At 61.6% G+C, this 23,494-nt stretch overlaps 1 protein-coding gene across 6 annotated transcripts in view; it reads right to left on the reverse strand.

Moving 5' to 3' along the window:
* The window catches only part of CARS1 (cysteinyl-tRNA synthetase 1), a 43,957-nt gene that overhangs the window by 12,003 nt on the left and 8,460 nt on the right, over window positions 1–23,494 (reverse strand). For 5 of the 6 annotated variants that reach the window (XR_007134322.1, XR_007134321.1, XR_007134323.1 and 2 more), the window contains exons 2-18: window positions 22,403–22,651; window positions 19,652–19,743; window positions 19,230–19,318; window positions 17,993–18,089; window positions 17,051–17,149; window positions 15,998–16,147; window positions 9,480–9,620; window positions 9,214–9,302; window positions 8,370–8,491; window positions 5,865–5,977; window positions 5,341–5,469; window positions 4,898–5,027; window positions 4,703–4,806; window positions 4,302–4,399; window positions 4,020–4,209; window positions 3,481–3,549; window positions 1,298–1,379 (exon numbers count right to left, since the gene is read on the reverse strand). Coding sequence is in view for 1 of the 6 variants with exons in the window: in XM_047774990.1 (XP_047630946.1) it covers window positions 1,298–1,379; window positions 3,481–3,549; window positions 4,020–4,209; window positions 4,302–4,399; window positions 4,703–4,806; window positions 4,898–5,027; window positions 5,341–5,469; window positions 5,865–5,977; window positions 8,370–8,491; window positions 9,214–9,302; window positions 9,480–9,620; window positions 15,998–16,147; window positions 17,051–17,149; window positions 17,993–18,089; window positions 19,230–19,318; window positions 19,652–19,743; window positions 22,403–22,651 (2,043 nt within the window). In the remaining 5 variants the exon portion in view is untranslated. The remainder of the gene's footprint in view (window positions 1–1,297; window positions 1,380–3,480; window positions 3,550–4,019; window positions 4,210–4,301; window positions 4,400–4,702; window positions 4,807–4,897; window positions 5,028–5,340; window positions 5,470–5,864; window positions 5,978–8,369; window positions 8,492–9,213; window positions 9,303–9,479; window positions 9,621–15,997; window positions 16,148–17,050; window positions 17,150–17,992; window positions 18,090–19,229; window positions 19,319–19,651; window positions 19,744–22,402; window positions 22,652–23,494) is intronic. The other variant, XR_007134324.1, reaches the window with a different exon arrangement.

The following is a 23,494-nucleotide window of genomic DNA, read 5'->3' on the forward strand; positions in this document are numbered from 1 at the left end:
CTGAGCCAGGCCAAGGATGGAACCCGCACCTTCGGAGACTGTATCGGGTTCTTAACCTGCTGAGCCACAGTGGGAACTCCAAGGGTGCATATTTAACAGGGCAGGGTTTTTTTAGGAAACTAACAGTTCTGGAAACGGATGGTGGTGATGGCTGCATGACAACATGAACTACTTAACCACGCTCTGACTTAAAACCATCAAGGTAGTAGCTTCCATATGGTGCATATTCTACTGCATTGGAAAAAGTGACAGGAAACAGCTACCATCTCACTGGCGGCAGAAGGGCTTCTGCCCCCCAGCCCTCACTCTGACCACAGGCGTGCCCCTGCCTTCTACCTTCTCCCGGGTCCCCCAAGCCTCTCCTGGCCAGACACCCACAGTCCGCGCCCCTCCAGGCCAGGCCCGAGCTCTCTGGCCCACTGTGGGCACCAACTGTTTCTTCTGCATCTGTCGGTGGGGCTCCCTTGCTCTGCTGACCCCGGAACAAGCCAGACCTGCTCCCACCCCTTCCCAAGCCCAGGCCTGCTCACTCCTCCCCAGGGGCGGCTCCTCGGTGCGTCCTGACCGCCTGCTCCACCCCTGGGACTCCCCTGCCCCCAGGACCTCCAGGTGTGACTTCTCGTCACAAAGGGGCCTGGGGGTGTATGGCACACCAGGTGACGACCGCTGGGGGTCTGCCACTGACCCCGTGTGGTCCTGGGCAAGGCCTCTACTTTCTGCTGAATCGTGAGGACTAAAGGAGCTCTGTGAGGACAGCAGCTGGCCCGGCCCCCCACCGGGCAGGTTCCGTTTTGGCTGCCCTGGTCACTTGTGAGTTCGCATCGTGCAGCGGAAGAAGCTGACCGCCTGGCTGATGCCACCTGCTGCCTGTTCAGCAACCACGCAGACCCAGCACTTCCCGAGTCTCCAGGCCGCGTGAAGGGGCGAGGGGCTGGCTGAGTGCAGACAGCGAGGCCCCGAGCACAACCTCCCCCGGCAGAGGCCTGCAGCCACCATGGAGCCTTGTGCGGCAGCAGCAAGGTTGCCTCCAGCCCTCGGCCCGAAGACACGCCAAGCGCAGAACCGCATCCCACAGACAACAGGCGGCGAGGGGCGCTGGTGTCCGGGTCCCCAGGCCCCACCCGGCCGCCCTGCCCTGCAGGGACCCCTGGGGTCTGGACGCCGTGGCTGCGAGGCCTGGGGGCGGGGTGCCTGGGCCTCGTGAGCAGAGGCCAGGGACACTGCTCGACCCCGCAGGCCCGGCCAGCGCACGGCACAGGAGGACCGTCCAAGCTGCTGGCTCGGCGCAGGGCCTCACCTCTGCGTTCCCGGGCGATGCTTCGCACTCCTTCCCGGAACTCCGACAACACCTGGAGGTACGGCATGACCGTGGACTCGAGCTGCGGGAAGAGAGTTTCTTTGCTGGGAGACCAGCGCCTGTGTGTATGAGGCGGAGCCCAGTACACACGCCGAGACCGCGTCCAGAGCGCGGGCGGCCTCTTCCCGCCAGTTGACCCGTGGGCATAGGGACGCCCCATGTGGCAGCCCCGAGGGGACAGGACCAGGTCTCCTTCCCCCCCAGCGTCCCAGGCCCTGCTCTGCCCAGTGGCTCTCGGGAGCCCCTGCTCTCAGGCCGACACATGGTTGGTACAGCCTGTCTGGGCGGTGACACTTGGCCTCCCAGAAGGGACAGTTCCTGGGGGCTGACGCTGCTCCCCGTGGCACCACGGCCAGCGCCCCGCCGGCTTGGGTCCACACACGTGCTTGTTTACCACCAACTGCCAGCCGCACGCACCCTCAACGTCTGTGCGACTGACCCGTCGGCAGGGAGGCACAGGTGCCCTCAGAACGCAAAGCCCACTGGGAAAGGAAAACCCAAGAGGGCGAATCCAAACTGGAGGAACGGTGACTCGGTGCCAAAGCTTTTCTGTTACACCGACCACGTTTTTCCAGTAGACTTTTGGGCCTCCTAAGTCATCTAGCAGCTCAATAACCAAAATCCTAATAACTAAATGCAAAACCTGGCCAGGCTGCCAAGCCCACGCCCACGGGTGGGGTGGAGGCTGGACTGCCGGGGTCTTCGGCTCTTCCCCTTGCTGCCCTCGGCCAACATGCCTGAGGTCTGCCTGGAGGCGGCCCTGGGCCCGGCGCCCCCAGCCGTCCAGCTCATCACCCGACGCCTGAGCGTGGGCTGCACAGGGTGCAACCAGGTGGTCCCAGACCTGGAAGCTGCCTCCCCGCTCCTGAAACAACTTGGATTTAGAAGTTACTCCATGAACTGCGAATGGCGTGACCCTGGTTAATCCATGAACTGCGAATGGCGTGACCCAGCAGGCACCCAGCACGGCTCCTTGCGGCGGCTTATCCCAGGGAGCTGACTTTAAAGGGCATGCTGAGGCCACCCGGGGATGGTCTGCAGCAGACCCAGGCCCCCACACGACCACGGGGCAGTCGACATTAAAAACTTTTTTTTTTTTTGGTCTTTTTTTTTGCCATTTCTTGGGCCACTCCTGTGGCATATGGAGGTTCCCAGGCTAGGGGTCGAATCAGAGCTATAGCCGCCGGCCTATGCCAGAGTCACAGCAACATGGGATCTGAGCTGCATCTGCGACCTACACCCCAGCTCACGTCAATGCCGGATCCTTCACCCACGGAGCGAGGCCAGGGACCGAACCCGCAACCTCATGGTTCCTAGTTGGATTCATTAACCACTGAACCACGACGGGAATTCCTAAACGCATTTTTTTTTTAAGCTCAAAGGCAGGCTTTTTTAACCCAGGAGAGTTCTTTGCTTCGGTGTTTTTTAAGGAAATAAATACCTGTGTCACTTACACAGAGAACAAAGAAACCGCGTGGGTTTTCTAAGAGCAGCTGTGGGGCTGGCAGGGCCAGGAGCCTGGAGTCAGCTCCTGGGGACACGTCCCTCACCTCCACCCGCAGAAGCGGGGCCTCCGGCCGCCCCACACTGAGAACCAGGACTTGTAACAAGGCTTTGCCTTCCGCTTTGGACTCGACCCCGCCGTGTGTAAGGATTTACACTCGCCTTCTGACCAAGTGATTAAGCGGCGTCCCAACCCTGGTGGGGGAGCCCGTCTGAGACGAAGCTGAGTGTGCACATGTCACACGTGACGGTCGGCACGCAGCAGAAACCGCCAAGCACGAGGGAGACACCGATGTCCACGGGTGCGTTTTCTCCCTCGCACAGACCGTCAGACAGACGCTGCCACGGGGCATCTGTGCAGGTGCACGCAGGCTGGGAAACGAGGGTGACGCCTGTGGCTGTGGCCCCTCCAAGGGCTAAGGACGTTCCATCCAGCCTGGTCCCCTGGGGACCGTGCTCACACGGCCCACACGGGTGGCCTGGCGGTGGGCCTTCCTCACAGCGGCTCGGGCTGCAGGGCCCAGGGCAGGTCTCAGAGGACCGCAGTTGACACAGCCAGGAATGCGGGGTGGGGGGACGGGCGGCAGGGAGCGTCCCGGGCGCGGGGCGCCTTTACTCACGCTGAGGCTGGTCCCAGGTGCTCCGACAGGGAAGCCCAGGGGGCTCTCCTCTTCTATGGCCCCGAAGATCTAGGGAAAGAGCAGGCGTGCGGGAGACGAGGTCCTGGGAGCCGGCCCGTGGGGACCCGGCCTCGCTGCTGCCTCGGGGAGGGCGGGACGGCAGAGCAGTCGGCCTTGCAGGGTGGAAAGAGGCGGACGCCCAGGCCCAGGGGGCCCCCCCACCTGCTCCAGGATGAGTCCTGGCTCTAGCTGTCCCCTCAACCCCTGGGCCTTCCTGGCCACTGGACCACAGGGCCCAGTGCAAGACCCCAGGACTTGTCGGCTCAGAGGCTGCACGATCAATGACATGCTGGAGCCGCTTGGAAAGAGCGCTTATGTCTCTCGAACCTCAAGATGGGAGGGAGAGGACAGAGGCAAAGGGGCGGGACTGCTCAGAGCAGCCTGGGGCGGGCCGAGGGCCAGGCACGCGCACGGCAGGACTGAGGACAGGGCAGCGTGGCTCCCGCGACCCGGCTGCAGCCATGCAGGGGGCTGCTCACCTTCAGCATGTGGGTGAGGTAGTTGGCGACACTCGCCAGCAGGGCCCGGTTGGGCCTCCTTCTCGCGGCCTTCCGGGCCGCCGTGTAGAGGTTGCACTGGCTGACCAGAGCCCGCATCTCCTCCAAGGCGGTGCGCGTGTCCACGTTATCACAGAGCGCTTCGTGAACCGCGGCCTTCTTGTCATAAAAGCTGGGCGGGCGGAGGAGGGGAGAGGGTCAGCCGGGGGACGCGCTGCAGCCCTTCCCGGGCGGCGCGAGCCCCAGAGGGAGGGACCATCTCACCACTTGTTCAGCTCGGTCTCCTCCCCCTCCCACTTCTCAAACTGGCCAGTGACGTCCCCGGGCGCTCGCAGGAGGTCTTTCACATTTAAGAAAAACTCCTAAAGGTGTAGACAATTCAGTTGAGTGGCGTCCAGGCCTTCCTGTCCCAGAACCCCCGGGCCAGGAGCTGCGCGCGGCCTTCTCGGGGAACGCGTGCCCCCATCTCGGCCTCTGGGCCCCCGGCGGTGACGCAGCCCACAGCGCGGGTCTGAACCAAAGGTGCCCGCGCAGCTGAGACGAGCTGCCTCCCTGAGGAGCGCGGCACCGCTGTTTCAGGACCGGGGCGCGGGGCTGCGCTGCCCTCTGGGGGCGGCGGGGACCAGAGGCGCGGGGGCTCGGGGCGGGGGGTGGGGGGGACGCACGTTCAGGAACCGCTCGTACTGCAGCGCCGACTCCATGGTGTTGCTCGAGTAATCCAGCGTGTCCTTCCACGCGTGCATGAGGAAGGCCAGGCGCAGCTGCCGCGCTGCGGAGAGATGCCCGCACACCTTACCCTCCAGCGCCCCCGCCCTGCCCCCGCCCGCGCAGCCCGGGAGGGACCCCGCGGGTCTTCGCACCCGAGTGCTTCTTCAGGGCGTCTTTGATGGTGATGAAGTTTTTGAGCGACTTGGACATCTTGCAGCCCGCGATGGTCAGGTGGCCCGTGTGCAGGAAGTACCTGACCCAGCAGTCGTTTTCAAAGTAGGCCTGGACGGGACGGGAGGAGGCCAGGGAGGGAGTCGGGGCGCCGCGCTTGCTGGGAGGCGCTGGCCACCTGGGGGGCCTCTGGGGCGGGGCGCGGAGCCAGGAGGGGCAAGAGGTTGGGAGCCAGGCCTGTGCTGCCCAAGGCCAGGCTGCTACGTGGGAACCAGACTAGACGATGAGGGTCTGAATGACCCTGGCGGAGCCTGGACTCGGAAGCCAGGCTCTGCCCGGAGAGCCCCTGGCCGCCAGCCCCGACCCGCTCCCCACCGCATGGCAACGCCTGCCCACCGGGGGCAGTGACTGTGACCCCGCCTACCTCCGACTGCGCCAGCTCGTTGTCGTGGTGGGGGAAGCGGAGGTCGAAGCCCCCTCCGTGGATGTCCATCGAGGCTCCCAGGAGGGTGCCTGCCATGGCTGAGCACTCAATGTGCCATCCCGGACGCCCCTAGGGACCCAGACGGCCGTGAGCTCCCTGCCCAACCTCGTGTGCACAACCCTCGAACTCTGAGCTCCACAGGAACAGGGGTCAAGTCTACACGCAGGAAGACGGAGGGAACCCCAAGCTGTGAAGTCACGAGTTCCACAAAGGCCGAGGCCGCGCTGGGGCTGTCCCTTCCAGAGCTCAGCGCTCCCGACACCTCCTGTGGCTCTGGGCTGTCACAGGGAGGCTGAGGGGCAGACCTGTCCCCAGGGCTCCTAACACTCAGAGCCAGAGACCAGCAGGACGGGAGCTCTCGGAGGGGGCCCAGCATACCCACCCCAGCCTCAGGGGAAGACGCAAGGCCCAGCAAGGGGGTGACGCGCCCCCGGCCACCCCAGCGTGCCTCTCCAGGCGCTCACCCTTCCCCAGGGGCATGGCCAGGATGGCTCCCCCGGCTTGGACGCCTTCCAGAGGGCGAAGTCGTTGGGGGACCGCTTCTCGCTCAGGCGCTCGGCCGAGATGCTCAGGTCGCCTAGGGACACGGGGACACAGGGCAGGTGGTCACGTGGTGCTGCCAGCAGTGGGGTCGTCTTTACGGGGACGACGCGTTTACGTGCTCAGGAACTTGGTCGAGCCCCCGTGGTGTTTACTGGGACCAGACCTGGGGGTTGCTCCGGCGTCTAGACTCACAAAACCCACTGCAAGCTCAAAACCATGGTCCCGTACCTGCCGCCTCCCTGCCCACCTCCCCACGTGCTCGGCCTCCATGTCCAGGCCCCGCCCAGGGTCTGGGAGGTGCTGCTCTCACAGGCACGCCTTGGGGACCCTGGCTCACGCAGGCTGGCTCCTATGAACACCCAGCACGACCCTGGGCTGCGGTTCGGGGAGACGGGAGGGGGAGCTGGCCTGCTGGGGGCAGCCTCCTGGTCTGGAGGTGGCAAATCCTGTTCCTCCCACGGTCACGCGGGGGGTCGGGGAAGAAGGCTGACGAACAGTCTAGACAGGGAGCACTGCCCCCAGGCTGAGCTCGGGTTCCTGGGAAGGGCCCCAGGAAGCAGAGCCAGGCGGGACAGGAACCCACGGCCACCTCGGGGGCCTTCCCCAGACCACGGCAGGGCCATGGGCACGTCGGCTGTTGGGAAATGAAAGCCCAGCCCTCCTGCGGGCTCAGGGGGCTGCTGAGCGATGGGCAGAGCAAGGGCTTCTGCCCTGTCCTTGGGCCCTCATGGTCGCCCAGGCCTCCCGCAGAAAACTCCAGAAGAGGAACGACACACGCAGGCTCACGTCCAGGCTGCAATGCAGGATGAGCTGGAGAAAGGCCACTTTGCGAGCAAGACACCAGGCAGCTCATGAAAGCCGCGGAGGCAACGCAGTCCGGAAGGAAGCCCCGCTCGACACAAACCATGACAACGAAACAGGCACTAGACGCAGAACACGTGGAAACACGACACAGAGCCAGGGGACACTGCCATCCCGCGAACGCAGGGCCAAGCAGTGTCGCGCTCCGGGGCACAGACTCCTAAGCAGAGCGGACACCTCCACAGACAGGACAGGCGCCTCTCAGTCTTGGGTCTCTTTCCTCAGCCTGCGAGCATGTTACCAGCAGTGCCACAGCCGCACTGATGAGCCAACGCAGCCCACTTTCCTCGGCGCTCCCGGTAACGCTCTGGAACAGAGCCCTCAAGGTGCAACGGCTCGATCAGAACATAGGACGGCTTTCTGCGCTGGAGGAACGCGCCCCAAGCAGGGAGGATGCTGACGCCGCGCAGTCGCACGCCGGCCACCTGTCAGCCGCACAGGAAGCCACCTTCGTGTGGGGACAGACTCCTTGGTCTGCCCACGTCTGATATCTAGGGGGCTTCTGTCAGGAGCCCAGAACCCCAGTCCCGTTCTCGACAGGCTTCTCCTCCTCCTGCAAACCCAGAGCTCGGCAAGTCTGCCTGGGCCACTACTGCAGAGATGCGCACGGACGGACGGACGGTGCCACCCCCGGACCCTCCACGTGCTGCACGGGCGCTACGTCTCACACGTCGCATCCTGCGAGCACCCATCTCGCTGCCTTCACAGTTCAAAACTCCAGACCCAAGGCCAGTAGGTACTTCTGCTCCGTATATTTAACAGGGAAATGTAAACGTAAGGACAATAAAACGTGAAAACGGTAAAAGTACAAACACTTTTACACAAAGCGCCTTCCAGAATCTCAGCGGGTGAACGGTGTGCGTCCGGCCGCATGACAGCGGCCTCTGCACGGCTCCCCGCGCGCACTGAGGGGCTGAGGGTGGAGGAGAGACACACAGCACCCGGCGTGACCCAGCAAAGGCCCGGCGTCCTGACCTCACCCGGAGCCTGGGCTTTTAGGTGAGCACCGGGCTTAGGATGCTCATCGCAAGTTCCCACCTTGCTTTGCCGGAAACCGCCTCACAAACAACTGGCGCTCGCTCCCGTGTTGGGATGGAGGCCGCCGTCCCCCGGCCCCGCCCCTGGCTCTGGAAGGAAGGACTCTTGTCACTGCCCCTCCCGGCGGTACGGGGAGGCGCCTTCCATCAACGCCCCCAGTGCCCTGTGCGGGTGCCACCCTGGGTGGGTGCACGCTTCCTCACTCAGCGGGTCGCCACCTGTTTCTCCTCCGTGCGAGGCGCCCGGGCTCCCGCCACAGCCCGCCCCAGCCCCCGGTGCTCTGAGTGTCGAGAGGTCAGGGACCTCCAAGCCTGGGACCGGGGCCGAGCCTGTGCGCCTCTCGGGGCAGCACTGCAGCCACCACTCTGCTGTCTCTTAAGTAACGATACAGTCCGGGGACTCGGGAGAAGCTCCCGGAACCCCTCCAGGCGAAAAGCCACGGTCCCGGCGAACCTGGGCAGCCCTGCTGGGCCCCAGGCAGCCCACGTGACCCCCCCCACGGCCCCGCCCTCGTGCTGGGGCTTTACCCTCGCCCTCCTGCAGGGCTCTCTGGTCCCCGACAGCCTCCGGCACCAGCTTCCCGTAGCAGTGTCCCTCGCTGTTAGCAAACTTCACCGTGTCGAAGTAGACGGACCCGTTGGAAGCGTAGCTGGAGAACGAAGCCAGCGCGGAAGGTGTGACCCTGCTGCTCAGGGGCGCCTGTGGCGTGTGGTCCTAGCCGGGAGCTTCCCAGCGGGCCGTGGGCCAGGCGCTCCCGGCAGCATCTCTCACCGTGGTCCCCAGGGCGGCCACAGCCCGAGCAGAGGCGCCGGTCAGCCCCTCGGGCAGGGGTGGCCCAGGTCCTGGTCTAAGCCCCGAGCTGTACGAGCACGTCTGTGGGGACCTGGGGGTGGCGGGGTGCAGCCAGCACCACCCTCTCGCTCATCCCACCTGCCCTGAACAAAGAGGGGGCCCCTGCACAGCCAGTACTTGTCTGAACAGCAGCCGACCCCAAGGAAAAGCAGAGGGTCCTCTCACAAAGCAACCTGAGGCCGAGAACCGGTGGCACAGAGGAAAGGGGCTGCTGTGGGGGGGAAGGGGTGCTGGTAGGTGCTCAACTGCGCCCCGAGGTGCCCTGGTGGCCAGGAGGCGGGGCCCTCACGCGGCAGGACTGGGGTCCTTATCGGAAGGGAGATAAGGACACAGACACACACAGAGGGATGGCCCTGGGAGGGCACGGGGCCCCTGAGCCGCGAGCCAACACGCTTCTGCTGCCCAAGCCGCCCTCTGGCTGCGTGGCTTTGCGTGTGGCGCCCAGCCCCTGACACCCCGCGCAGCAGCCTCCCCGGGAAGCTCGGCCGGCAGGGCAGGCCACGCGGGCCCCAGGCTCACCCGTAACCATTGTCCATGATCTTCTGGACAAAGTCCACGATCTCGGGCACGTACTCACTAACGCGGGTTAAGACGTCTGGTGGGAGGACCTGGGGGACGGGAAAGCCCGGCTCCAGAGAACCAGCAGCACCGCCGGGAGCCCCGCAGCCCCGCGCCCCCAGCCCCCACCCCACGCTCATCTCACAGCGACGAGCGTCTGGACCCCACGTGGCCTCCTGGTCGGGGGGGCCCAAAGGCCCAAGGTCAAGACGACCGGCGACACTCACGTTCAGGGCCTCCATGTCCTTGTGGAATTCCGCCTCCCAGAACTTGGGCAGCTGCGAGAAGATGGAATTGTCAGTCACTTCGCTGCCATGGGTGGAATCCAGCCAGTCGGAAAGTAGGTCCTTTGCTTCTGCCAACAACACCTGGAGACAAAGAAACAGAACATGCCCACACGGGCTCGAGCCCCCAGGCGCACAGCCGGGCGGCCCCGCTGCGTCACTCCGGGCTGCTGGGCTGGTGAGCGGCTAGGAAAACCCTCCAGGCCCAGGCCGGTGCCCAGGGCAGGCGAGCAGAAGAGGCAGAGGCTGTCGGGCGGGGGCTGCTCGGCAAGCTCGCTCCCCGCGGGGTGGGGCTCGGGATCAGCACGGACGATGGCTGAGCGGAGGAAGGAGACCCCAACCGAACCAACCTCTAGATAGTTGTTGGGCTTCGAAACAAGAAACCAAGATGGAAATTTAAACCATCCCGGAGTTCCCTGGTGGCTCAGTGGGTTAAGAATCTGGCAACGTCGCCACAGAGTCTCAGGTCGCTGCATGTGCCCAGGAACTTGCATGTGCCGCGAGCACAGCCAGATAAAATACATAAATAATGTCCACGAGTGAGTAACGTCAAAAGACGTGAAAGGAGCAAAAACGATGCTTTTAGAGGCAATCGACGGCCTTAAAGCGAGCGAACCTCCTAAGTGAGAAACCCCCCTGAAATACAGAGACATGTGAGAGCAAAAATTAACGTTTGGAGAAAAATATACCATGGGTACATTGACCAAAAGAAAGCAAAAACAGCTATAACTAACTTCAAAAAGAACGGACTTCAACGTAGGAAGGTGACCAGGGATAAAGAAGGCGTCACACAGTGACAAGGGACTTCTCTCCCAGGAGACACAGCGGTGCCGCAACACTTAACACGTTCACGCCAAGACCACGGCGTCAACCTAAGGGGCAAAGACTGCCGGAGACAGGACCACTCAGGACGGACCAGCAGACGGAACCAGTGAGGATGCAGCTGACCGCGACACGCTCTGTCACCTGGACGTGACTGACATCTAGAGGCAGCCTCATCCAACAGCAGGACGAATGCAGTCCCCTCAAGGGGACTCGGAACTGTCACCAGGACAGAGCCTGTGCTGGGCCATCCACCATCTAAACAAACGTAGAAGAACACAAGTCCTATGCTGGGTGCTCTGGGACCACCATGAAGTTAAACGAGAAGCGGACTTCTTGTCGTGGCTCAGTGGTTAGCGAATCCGACTAGGAGCCATGACAGTGTGGGTTCGATCCCTGGCCTTGCTCAGTGGGTTATGGATCCCGCAGTGCTGTGAGCTGTGGTGCAGGTCGCAGATGCGGCTCGGATCCGGCGTGGCTGTGGCTGTGGTGGAGGCCAGCGGCTATAGCTCCGATTAGACCCCCATCCTAGGAACCTCCAAATGCCGTGGGTACGGCCCTAAAAAAGACAAAGAAAAAAAAAAAAAAAAGAAAGAAATTAAATTAGAAGTCAACAATAGACAGGTAACTAACTGGAAAATCCCCAAATGAAACAACCACTTCCTAAATAAGACAGGGGCCAAAGAAGATATCTCAAGAAAAATTTTAAAATAGTTTGAACTAAACGAAAATGAAAACATGACTTACCAACATTGGTGGTGCGGCAGAGACAGTGCTTAAAGGAAACGTACAGCACTGAACGCACATATTAGAAAAGAAGAAAGCATCTAAAATCAGTCACCAAGGTCTCCGCTTTAGAAAACCAGGACAAGCAGAACAACTTAAATTCAAAGCAAAGCTGAAGAAAAGATATAATAAAAATTAAAGCAGAAAACAGGAAGTCAAGCGAGAAAATTAGCAAAACCAAATGTTGGTTTTTTGAAAAATGAGTAAAAGCGATTAGCCAAAAAGATCGATAACATGGGTTAAAAAAAAAAAGACACAAACACTCATGTCAGAAGTGAGGCGTTCCCGCCGTGGCTCAGCGGTTAGCAAACCCGACGAGCATCACGAGGACGCGAGTTCAATCCCTGGCCTCGTTCAGTGGGTTAAAAGGATCCAGCAGTGCTGCGGCAGAGGTCGCAACTGTGGCTCCGATCTGATCCCTGGCCCAGGGACTCCATGTGCCGCCGGGTGGCTAGACACAAACCAAAAAATACACACAAAAGTGAAAGCAGGGTCATCACTACAGATTCCATGGAAGCTAAAAGAATAATAAAGGAAGACTCTACGCCCCCAAATTTGATAACCCAGATGAAGGGACCAACTCCTTGAAAGACAACCGGTCAAACTCACGCAAGATGCTGTCGACAATCTGAATCGGTCTATATCTACCAAAGAAATCCAATCAATAACTCTTAACTTGGCAGAACAGAAAGCACCGGGCCCAGGTGGAGGTACTGTTGGATTCTACCAAACACTTAAAGAAGAAATCACACCGCTTTTCTGCCAGTCCCTGTCAGATGCTAGAAGCAAAGAGACAACTCCTAGAGCATCCGACGAGGGGCATGACCCTGACACCTAAGCCACACGAAGACTTTACCGGAAACCACAGGCCAAAGTCTCGATGAACACAGGCGCAAAGTCCTTGACAAAACATTAGCAAGTTGAATCTACAACAGTATAAACAGAATTACACCAAAACCAAGAGAAATTTAGCACAAGTGTGCAAAGCCTGCGCCCCTCTGTACAACCAACAGATGTACACTATCCCATCGACAGAAACAAAAGAAGAAAGAAAAAGCACAGAGCAGTTCCCATCATGCCTGAACGTAATGAACCCGACTGGGGTCCAGGAGGTGGTGGGTTCGATCCCTGGCCTCACTCAGTGGGTTAAGGATCTGGTGTTGCTGTGAGCTGTGGTGTATGTAGGCTGCAGACATGGCTCGGATCCCGCGTTGCTGCGGATGTGGTGTAGGCTGGTGGCTATAGCTACAATTAGACCCCAACCCTGGGAACCTCCACATGCCACAGGTGCGGTCCTAAAAAGCCAAAAAAATAAAATACAATAAAATAAAACAATAAACTTTTTAAAACGTCTGATGAAATAGAAACAGAAAGATGGACTGGAGCATCGACGCAGCCAAAGGGGTGTCCCGGAAATGACCCTTCAACAGAACATTTCAAATCCCGAGTGTCTCACGTGGGACTCGACAGCCGGAGGAGCATCCAGAACACACCTGGAGGCCGCAAACAAGGCGGGGCTCCCCAGGCACCGGCGACAGCCGCCGAGACCCTCGCACAGGGTGGGTACCCTTCCGACGGAACAGAACTCAGAGACCTGACACGTGACCGGGGCGGCTGCAGGCCCCCGAGGAGAGGGGTCTTCCCACGTCTGGGGGGATGGGACCCCAACTCACACCACCTACAAAACTAATTCTAGGGGGACCAAAGGCCTCGTTGTGAACCGCACAACTTGAGAATCTCTGGAAGAAAATGCTGGAGGATACATTCAAGATTTCTTTTTTTTTTTGGTCCCGCCCATAGCATATGGGAAGTTCTTGGGCCAAGGATTGATCCCGTGCCACAAGCACAGACCAGAGCCACAGCAGTGACAACTCCAGATCCTTAATCCCCTAGGCCACCAGGGAACTCCAAGAAAGAGTTAATTTTCTAGAGTAACTGTTGTGGCGCAGTGGTTAATGAATCCAACTAGGAACCATGAAGTTGCGGGTTAGGTCCCTGGCCTTGCTCAGGGGTTAAGGATCTGGCGTTGCTGTGAGTTGTGGTGTAGGTCGCAGACGCGGCTCGGATCCCGCGTTGCTGTGGCTCTGGCATAGGCTGGCAGCTACAGCTCCGATTAGACCCCTAGCCTGGAAACCTCCATATGCCTCGGAAGCGGCCCTAAAAAAGGCAAAAAGACAAAAAAAAAAAAAAGACTTAATTTTCTTTTCTTTTTACAGCCCCTCCTGCTGCATGTGGACATTCACAGGGTAGGGGTTGAATCAGAGCTGCAACTGCCAGCCTACTTCACAGTCACACCGGATCTGAGCCATTCCTGCGACCTACACTGTAGCTTGCAGCAACACTGGCTACTTAACCCACCAAGTGAGGCCAGAGACCCTGAGACATCCTCAGTTGGGTCCTTAGCCCACTGAGCCACAATGGGAACTCCTAAAAAAGATTTCTTAAGGCACAAAAATGCTAAGTATAAAAAGAAAAACAGATAAAGTTGATTGCATTAAAACTAAGACCCTCTGCCAGGAAAAAGTGAAAAAGAGTTCTCCTATGGTTCATCAGGTTAAGGACCCAGTGGTGTCACTGCAGCAGCTCAAGTCACTGCTGAGGCATGGGTTGATCCCTGGCCCAAGAACTTCTGCATGTGTACGCACAGCCAAAAAAGGTTAAAAAACAAAAGGGAAAAGAAAAGCCACAAGTCAAAAGAAAACGTTTGCAATATTTAAAAGACAAAGCTTGGAGTTCCCATCATGGCGCAGAGGAAACGAATCCGACTAGGATCCATGAGGACGCAGGTTCGATCCCTGGCCTTGCTCCGTGGGTTAAGGATCTGGCATTGCCATGAGCTGTGGTGTAGGTCGAAGACGAGGCTTGGATCCGGAGTTGCTGTGGCTGTGGTGTAGGCCGGCTGCTACAGCTCTGATTTGACCCCTACCCTGGGAACCTCCATATGCTGCGGGTGCAGCCCTAAAAAGACGAAAAAAAAAAAAAGACAAAGCTTGCTTACAAATAAGTAAAGAAACAAACAGTGCAGTGAAAAACAGGGCAGAAGACACACGTGCAGAATTACGGCCAGCAAGTGAACGTGAACGTGTGAAAAGACACTCAGTCTCAAGAGGGGTTGGAGAAATACAAACGCAAACCACACTAATTACCACCTTACGGTTTTTGTTCCATTGACAGAAAGCAAAGCACCTGCCGCCACGGAGGGCTGGTGTGTAGGCCACCGCACAGGACAGAGGAAGCGTGAGGGGCGTCCGCTCACAGGTAAGACCTCTGGTCTGTGAGGCAGCTGGTCCACGGCAAAAGGACTCTGAAATCTGGTCCTGCCCGAAGCCATCCTTCAGAGCGTGAGAAACTGAACTGCCACGCAACCCAGCAATTCCCCGGGGTCTACACGCAAGAGACGTCCAGGAGAGGAGGTGAGGGGGCACCTGCACACTCGGGGTACAGCAGCGTTACTCACGGCACACACGGTGAGAACAGCACGAAGGTGGACCAGAGGGCGACGACCCCCAAGACGTGGTCCCCCTCAAGATGCAACGCTTCTCAGTCTTAAGAAGGAGGCGAACGCGGACACAGGCCGCACCCCCGAGGACGGTATGAAGGGGGGGTCACCTGAGGGACAACCCCGGGCACCCCTTCTGCGAGGTCCCGGGAGGAGCCGGGGGGCGGGGGGCGCTAGTGCTTCACGGAGACAGAATTCACTTTGCGAAGCTGGAAAAATTTTCTCAGATGGACGGTGGTGACGTTCACTCAACGGTGTGAACGCGCTTAAGACGCTGCCGGTGACAATCTGTCACTCAGGCACATTTCAGCACGACTCGAACAGAACCAGTGTGACTGGAAGACGGAAGAAAACTCCCAGCATCAGTGTCGCTGACATGGAAACGTAACCGGCTTCCCGGGAGAAATCAGCAGCTGCGCCCAAAGCGTCCACGGAAGTGAGGACGGCCAGCACCTGCGGCCCCAAGACGCTGCACCCTGACTCCCTCCCACACAGCTCAGGGCAAGCACACCGGGCACACGAGGCCCCCGGGGCAGGAGGCTGCGGGCAGCACCCCGCGCACCCTGCACCCCCACCTGGCCGCTGCTTCCCCGGTTTCTCCCCAGGCAGCCAGCAGGGGGCGCTGGTGCAGAGGAGACGCACGTCGGGACAGAGCTGTGCAGCCGTCCTGGGCGGCGGCCCAGGCCCGGAAGGCGGCTGGACCCTGGGCACCCTGTCCCTCAGAGGCGGAAGCCGGGCCAAGGGGAAGGCTCAAGGCAGCGAGTGTCCGCGGGCCCCACGGCTCTTTCCAACAGCAAAGCTCCGCTGCCATTAAGACACCGGACAGGGAGCTCTCTGCTGGTCTAGTGGTTGGGACTCGGCACTTTCACTGCTGCAGCCCAGGTTCAATTCCTGGACTGGGGAACTGAGATCACACATCAAGCCGCTGCACGCCACGGGCAAAAACAAACAAACGAAAAGACATCACGGATAGGAGTTTCCGTTGTGACGCGGCGGAAGCGAATCTGACCATGAACCATGAGGCTGCGGTTCGATCCCTCACCTTGCTCAGTGGGTTAAGGATCTGGCGTTGTCATGAGCTGTAGTGTAGGTTGCAGACGCGGCTCGGATCCCGCGTTGCTGTGGCTCTGGTGTAGGCTGGCGGCTACAGCTCCAATTAAATCCCTAGCCTGGGAACCTCCACATGCTGCAGGTGCGGCCCTAAAAAGACATAAAAAGGGGGGGGAAAAAAAAAAAAAGAAAGAAAGAGCAGACAGAGTCCCTGTAGGGTCTTGGAGTAATGCTGAGAAGCCTGCTCCTTCCCCGTTTGTCTGAAGGAGCAGGGGGCAGGGCAGAGATCCAACCTCAGTCTCACCTGCACGCGGCCGTCCAGCTCCTCCCCCGCCAGGCTGGCCCGCACGGCCTCCTCCAGCGGCTCGGCGGCCCGCGTCACCGCGCGCTCCAGGCGCTCCAGCATCTGCTTCTTGTCAGGATCCGTGGTCTCCTTTAACTTTGCTGCAAACGGCTACGAGCAGGAGGAGAGGTCACGCCCGTTACGTCCTGCTCGGCAGAACCCTGTGTTCCGACGGGACTCCTAGCAGAAGAGGCCAGGTGTCCCCATGGCTGGTGGGGGCACAGAGATCTGCATCTAGAGTGCCACCCTCACCCCAGCTTTTCCTCACGTCACAGGCGGCAGCTGAGAGACGGGGGCCCTGGCCCAGCCAGGACTGGCACTGCCCACGTTTCTCTGCCGTGAAACAGGCATGAGGCAGCCTCCTACGCTGGGCCCGGACACACGATGTCAGCCAGGGCCTCACCTCCACCACGAAGGCGCCACCACCAGTGGGCCCTCCCCTTATCCGACTAGAAGCTTGCAAAGCTCTAATTTTATTCCCATTTTTCTTCCACAGATAAAACATCCTAAGGACAGCAGCAATTATTGCTGTAATTCCTCAAGATAATAATTATTAAAAGGAATAAAATGACATTCTAGTCTTACGCTATAATAACATGTAACAACACAACTCGCAATGCTGTTGATTCAAAATGAATACGTTAACTCGGAGAGAACCCGTTTCTTCTAATAATCCTGAAACGACCCATTTAAGAAGCACAGCTTCCGCACCTCAGTCAAGCGTGAGGTTTGCTGGGACCTCCGTGTACTGTCGGAAGCACCTGACAAGCAGCGAGTGGACTACCCACACGGTGACCAGCGGACCTCCTCCCCCAGGTGGCAGGAACAGTCCCCCACGCCGCACCCGCACACGTCTGTCCCGAGGACGTTCCCCACGGGCCAGGGGAGCACAGAGATGGAGGCCTCGGGGACCCCACCCATTGCACAGCCTGCCGGGGACAGCCCCTGGGCTAGGCACCGGGCCGCACGCGTGGCCGAGGGCCAGGACCAGGGACCAAGGGCAGCAGGGCCCACCTGCAGGGCGGCATGCACGTCCTCCAGGAGCTGGGCTGCCGAGGGCTGCTTCTCCCGGTACCGCTCGAACAAGTAGTTCTGCCGGGCCCGCCTGATGATCTGGGGACGGAGAAGGGACACCGGGCGTCAGCCTGGCACCTGCTCTGCCCTGTGCAGCGGTGACGCTGAGCAAGGGCGGCCGTGGGCCCCAGCTGGGCACAGCGCCTGCGAACAGAGCAGGGCCCTCCTCCTCCTCTGGGCGGTGCCCCAGCTCCACCCCCACCCCCACCCCGGGCACCGAGACTGCCGGAACGTGACGTCCCCGAGGCTGGAAAAGAGCACCGGGCACTGCAGGTCCTCCTCCGTTTACCCGCTGCTCGGCCCTCCGCCCGCAGGTTCCCGAGAGCTGAGTCGGTGACGCGGTCACCTGCGTAAGCTACGCTGCGCCTCACGGGGGTTCGAATAACGCCTGCGAGGTGAAGGCCTGAGGCGGCTCATCTGACTTACTCCTCCAAGTCCTTCCTTCCCTCACACCCGCTGCTCTATTTGCTTTTTTTGGCTTTTTAGGGCTATACTCGCGGCACATGGAGGTTCCCAGGCTAGGGGTCCAAGTGGAGCTACAGCTGCCGGCCTGCGCCACAGCCACAGCCACAGCCACGCAGGATCCGAGCCGCGTCTGACCTACAGCACAGCTCAGGGCAACGCCGGATCCCTAACCCACGGAGTGAGGCCAGGGATCGAACCCGCAGCCTCGTGGTTCCCAGTCGGATCCGTTAACCACTGTGCCACGACGGGACCTCCCGCCCATTTATTTGTAAAGTTTCGTTGAAGTGCAGCCCATTTCCAAGGCCGTGCAGCGAGGGGTCCCGTCCCACGCACACCGCCCTGTCCTCCCCCAGACCCTTCGCCTACAGGCCATGCCGTCCGCTGGGTTCCGCGCGGCACCTTGCCGGGTCCGCTTACCTTGTCATCGACGTCCGTGATGTTCATGCAGTAAAAGACGTCGAAGTTGAAGTAATCCCTGAGCACCCTCCTCAGGATGTCGAAGGAGATGTAGGACCTAGAGCGACGGAGAGAGGCCCCTGGGAGAGCCGCCCAGCGCCCGACGGAGAGAGGCCCTGGGAGAGCCACCAGCGCCCGACGGAGAGAGGCCCCTGGGAGAGCCGCCCAGCGCCCGCCGCGGCTTCCCCCGTGGGACGTCTACAGGGAGGAGCTCCCGGCCGGCCTAGCGGTTAAGGGTCCAGGGCTGTCGCTGCGGTGGCTCAGGCCACCACTGTGGCGCAGGCTTGACCCCTGTCCCAGGACGTCTGCAGGCTGCGGGTGCAGCCAAAGGACACACACACACACACACACACACACACACACACACACACACACGCACAACACGTACAAGCGCAAGGGTCCCTGGCCTTCCCACCAGCCAGCCCCTCCCCTCCCCTCCTCCCCCCACCCCGAGATGCTGCAGGCCTGGGTGTCAGGAACCCAGCAGCAGGACAAGGCAGAACCTTCAGGCGGGGGGCCAGGAGAGTAACCGCACGGCTGCGGGGGGTTTTCTGCGTGGATATCAGAACGCTCACATTATCCTACCGCGACTCCCGCGTGCTCACGGAATGGACAATTTTTAATCTTAAAAATGAGAAGAGGAGTTCCTGCTGTGGCACAGTAGGTTAAGAATCAGACTGCGGTGGCTCGGGTTGCAGCTGCGGCTCAGAGTCAATCTCTGGCCTGGAAAATTCCGTATGTCATGGGCGCAGCCCAGAAAAAAATGAGGGAGAGACAGAGAGAAAATACAGCAGAAATGAACGCAATAGTGTACGTCATCTAAACCTCAATGAATTCCAAAAATAAAGGGGGAGGAAAGGAGTTCCCGTCGTGGCGCAGCAGTTAACGAATCCGACAAGCAGCCATGAGGTTGCGGGTTCGATCCCTGGCCACGCTCAGTGGGTTAAGGATCCGGCGTGGCCGTGAGCTGTGGTGTAGGTTGCAGACGCGGCTCGGATCCCTCGCTGCTGTGGCTCTGGTGCAGGCCGGAGGCTATGGCTCCAATTCGACCCCTAGCCTGGGAACCTCCACATGCTGCGGGAGCGGCCCAAGAAATGGCTTTAAAAAAGAAGGGGGGCGGGGGGGAAGCTGGGCACCGACCTCCCTTCAGCCTCGGGTCCCCGTGGCAGAGCCCGGGGCGGGGCACCCACAGCCGTACCTGGCGTGTCCCATGTGAGAGGCGTCGTAGACGGTGGGCCCACAGCAGTACCACGTCACCCTTTTCCCGTCTTGAGGTACAAACACGTCCTTTGTTGGAAAGAAGACATGAGGATCAGAACCAGGCCACCACCGCCAGCGACCAGCGGTTCATACGGATTCAACAAGGACTGCCTGGTGTCCCTGAAAAGAGTCACTGGCGTCTGGGGTGCGGGCCGCCGCCCGCCTAGCTCAGCTGCGAGCACTGACCCTGGGCAGGGCCCCGAGGCTGCCCCAGCCACACAGGGGACATCTGTTGCTGGCAGAGAGAGGGTTGCAGGCCGGGATCGCAGGGCTCCAGGCCCGGCCGAGGGGTACCATCTGTGCTGTGAGGACGCCCGGGACTCCCACGAGCCACCCCTGCCCCCCACGGGCCCTGCTCACCTTACTCCGGGTCAGGCTGTTGTACAGGCGGAGCTGGCACGGCTCGGGCCCGGCCGGAGGAGCCCACTGCGGCTGTGCGCGCCGGCCTCTACCTGCAGGGAGCGGAGCTGGGTCAGGCGCGGGGCGAGGCGGAACCACTGGCAGCCTCGCTGCTCCCCTGCCCCGCTTACTCTGGGCGCAGCGCGGCCCACAGCCCCCCACCCCCAGGCTCGGGAGCACTCATCACAGCGGCCTCCCAGACGCACCCTCTGCTGGCGCCGAGCCCACGGCGCCCGGCACGGCCTGGGGGTCCTCGCGGCTGGACAGGAAGGCCGTCCCCCACCCCCAAGAGGACGGCCTCCAGGAGGCTCACGGGACGTGGATGTGCCACCTCCACGCAGGGACAGGGACAGAAGCACTGCTGGCTGGAGGCCTTGGGGAGTCAGTAGGACGGGCCCCGCCCCTCATCCCCATCAGCCAGAGGCCGGCTCCCCACCCAATTCCAGCCCCCGAGCCCCAACATGCAGGCTCCCGAACACGTTTCTGACGGCTGCGTGTGGCTCCACATTGGTTCCCGAAGGTCTCTGGGAACAGCCGGTGGTCCACAGAGCCCTGCCTCCCCCGCCCCCCCGCATCCCACAGCCCCCTTGCTCGGCCGCCTTCAGCTGGCGGCTTCTGGTGCTGCTCCAACCACCCCAGGCACTGCTCCTGCACCGGACTTCCCCGACCCCAGCCCCGAGCCTCCTCCCAATGGGACGCTCTGTCCACAGAGACCCTGCGGGCCTCCCCTGAGTCCACGTCGAGTGTGGCCAGCGGATGCCCACCCACTGCTTCCTGCCGGGAGTCATGGAGAGCTCGGCCCAGGGCCTGGCCACCAACCACACACGGGGTATGGCAATGACCCAGAAGGCGGGGGACGGCGGCTGTGGGGCAGGTGGGCAGCGGAGCGGGAGGTGGGCAGGGGGGCAGACAGCCCCTGACTCTGGGCAATGCCAGAACCCCCAGGGGTCAAGCCCAAGCCTCTTAGGTCCGTCAGCCTCTCCCCTCTCGCGGTAGCTGCAGTCCCTGAGGCAGGGCTGCCACGAGATGGGCAGGGGTGGCAGATTCTCTGGCTGATGGGAGCCTGACGACCACGGGGCCTAAAGGCCAATCCGGGAAGACGCAGGGACAGGACAGGCTGAGGGCACAGCCCAGGGCGCTTGGCCAGCAGGACACTGAGCCGGACACCAGCTCTTCAAAGGGCTGCTCCTGCCACAGAGCCCATGACCATTCAGGGAAACTGGCACATTGGTGTCCCACTTGCCAGGTTATGGAAAATCGGGAGAGGGCACCCAGGGAGCCCTGGTTTCGTAGGGCACTTTCACCAGAGTGCCCTTCCACGATGAAGGGTTCCCACACCCGCCATCTCCCCGGGCACGACCCCTGGGCACGGATCCTTCATCCCGGTTTGTCTGAAGCACCAGCCACGCCCACGTGCGCTTAGAACCACAGTCCAGCCCCGGCCCTGTCCCGGACTCCGCGGCCCATGCGCTGCCCAGAGACGCCCCCAGAGACAGGCTCCAGGGAGGTGCGGGAAGGAGACCCCGGGAGACACGAGGGTCCCAGCCCCTGGGCGCACCTCGGCAGCATGAAGGTTTGCATCCCTAAAGACCCAGGCCAGCCTCAGACAGACCCTCGCCCGGAAGAGCCCCGAGGAGCTTCCTGGGGGATGGCGGGGGGAGGAGGGGGCGGCAGTGGCACCGCAAGCCCCTGGGAGGAGGGACCGTCTGGACCCAGCCCGCCATCCAGGGTGCCTCTCCCACCGCCTGGGACGGGAGCAGCCCTGTGAAGCTGCGCCAGGCACTCTGCCCTCTCCTCTGCAGAGGCGGAGACCCCGTTCCCTCCCCTCACGTGCCTGCCCACTCTCTCCACAAGTTCCCGGGGGGCGGGGGGGGGGCACAGGACAGGCAGGCCCGGCTGGCAGCCACCGATTCTCTCTGACCTCCGCCCCTTGGGAGGTGGGAGCCAGGGCACCCCTACACCCGAGGCCTCAGAGAGAATGCACCTGCCACCACAGATGCCCCGGGGCCCTGGTTGCAGGCACAGGGGCAGACGACCCCCACAGCAAGCTCCCAGCCACACAGGGCAGGGGTCCGCTGCAGGACCTCCCAGGAACTCCAAACACACCCACCTCCGCCCTGCTGCATCGGGGCCCCAGCAGAGAGCACCCTGAGGTGCAGGCGCCGAGGAATGTTCCTGGAGGCTGCCCGACCGGCCCAGGTGGGACGACCGAGGCGGTGCGTGGGCCCCTCGCTGCAGGGGTGCCCACCCCAAGCCCCTCCCGGGGACGCCAAGCCGCTGGAGGGCGTCAGCGATTCAGTCTCAGAGTGAGACCACACAGGAACCGAGCCCTGGAGACTTTCCAGAAGTAGCCCCGAAATAACTGGGGCCACACAAAGGCGGGAGTCCAGGCTGCGTGACTGGTCTCATGTCAAAGCCAGAAAAGCCTTCTTTCTGGTTCCCAAATTCCATGTCAATTAAAATCGCGGTAGGACCCACCAATTCTAGATCTGGAGACACACACCCTGCAACCCTAGGGAAAGAGGAACCTCATCCTGAGCCAGGCAGGCACCGCGCTGGAGGCCAAGGCCAGGCCAGGGGGCACGGCCCCCTGCAGCTCTGCTACAGCCCGCCCTGCGCTTGCTGGCGGGCCGCGCTGCCCCCCAGCGCCACGCCCCCACGGGCCCTGTCCTGGGAGGAGGCTCTCACGGCCGGGAGCCCTGGGCTACTCACTTGCTGGGGGCCCACAGGGTGAGCCGGTGGCTTGGGGGCCGCCCAGGATGGCGTCCACGTGTCTGAACCACCGAGCCACGTGGAAGAGCTGCGCGTCGGCGGGAGGGCCCGAGAGCTGCCTGAACGCGTCCACGTCTGCCTGGGACAGTGAGAACCCCTGGACATAGCTACGCGTGCTGAGGTGCTGGTCCAGGGCCCGCACCCTGGCCGCCTCGTCACTAATGCTCAGGATGGACCTGTAGTCGGGAGCTGCAAAGACAGAGGCGTGCAGGTCAGTTGGGACGGGTCCCGGGGGTCTCTCTCCCCGGGGTCAACGTCCAGGATGGGCGCATCCCCTCAGGACACAGACGGGGGGGGGGGGGGGGGGGGGGGCGGCCTGGGGCTGGGGGAGGGGCGAGGGGTGGCTGGGATCGGGGCTGTGGTGTGGGGTGATGAGAATGTTCTGGAACTAGGCAGAAGCAGTGGTTGCACAGTATTGTCAGTGTGAGAAGGGCCACTGGATTGTTTGCTCTAAAATAGCTGATTTTACGTTTGGTGATTCTCACCTCCATTAAAGAGCAACTCAGCAGCCACCCCGACACCGTCAGTGCACTGGGTGCCAACCAGTCCCCACACAGGTGACGGGGTGGTCCCTGAGAACTGCAAAGCCCACCTGTCTTCTAGCGGCCAAGGCTGAGGTCCCAGGAGGACCCCAGCCCCCGCCCCCGGCAATGCCCACCTGAGGAAGCTCAGCCTGCCCGAGCCCCACCAGCACCTGGCACAGGCCACCCCCTGGCTCAGAGCAGCTACTGACAGGGGCTGATGACCATGAATGTGCATCTCGGGGACCTGAGGCCCTTCCTCTGCCGCGGGATCTGCAGGAAAGATGGGGGGGGGGCGACAGGACCCAGCCTGAGAGAGGACCAGGCAGCGGCACATGGACCCAAGACTCCCACTCCTGAGGCCACTGAGCCCCCCTCCCTCCCGCTCCCCAAACACGCTGCTCTGTCACCTCCGCACAAATCAGAGCCCAGCTCCCCGCGTTCCTAAGCACCATCCTGCTGCAGGTTCTGTGCTCACCTCCCACGCGGGGCCCGGGGGGCTGAGGTCCGG

Source organism: Phacochoerus africanus, chromosome 4, assembly GCF_016906955.1.
Source record: "Phacochoerus africanus isolate WHEZ1 chromosome 4, ROS_Pafr_v1, whole genome shotgun sequence".
Taxonomy (NCBI): domain Eukaryota; kingdom Metazoa; phylum Chordata; class Mammalia; order Artiodactyla; family Suidae; genus Phacochoerus; species Phacochoerus africanus.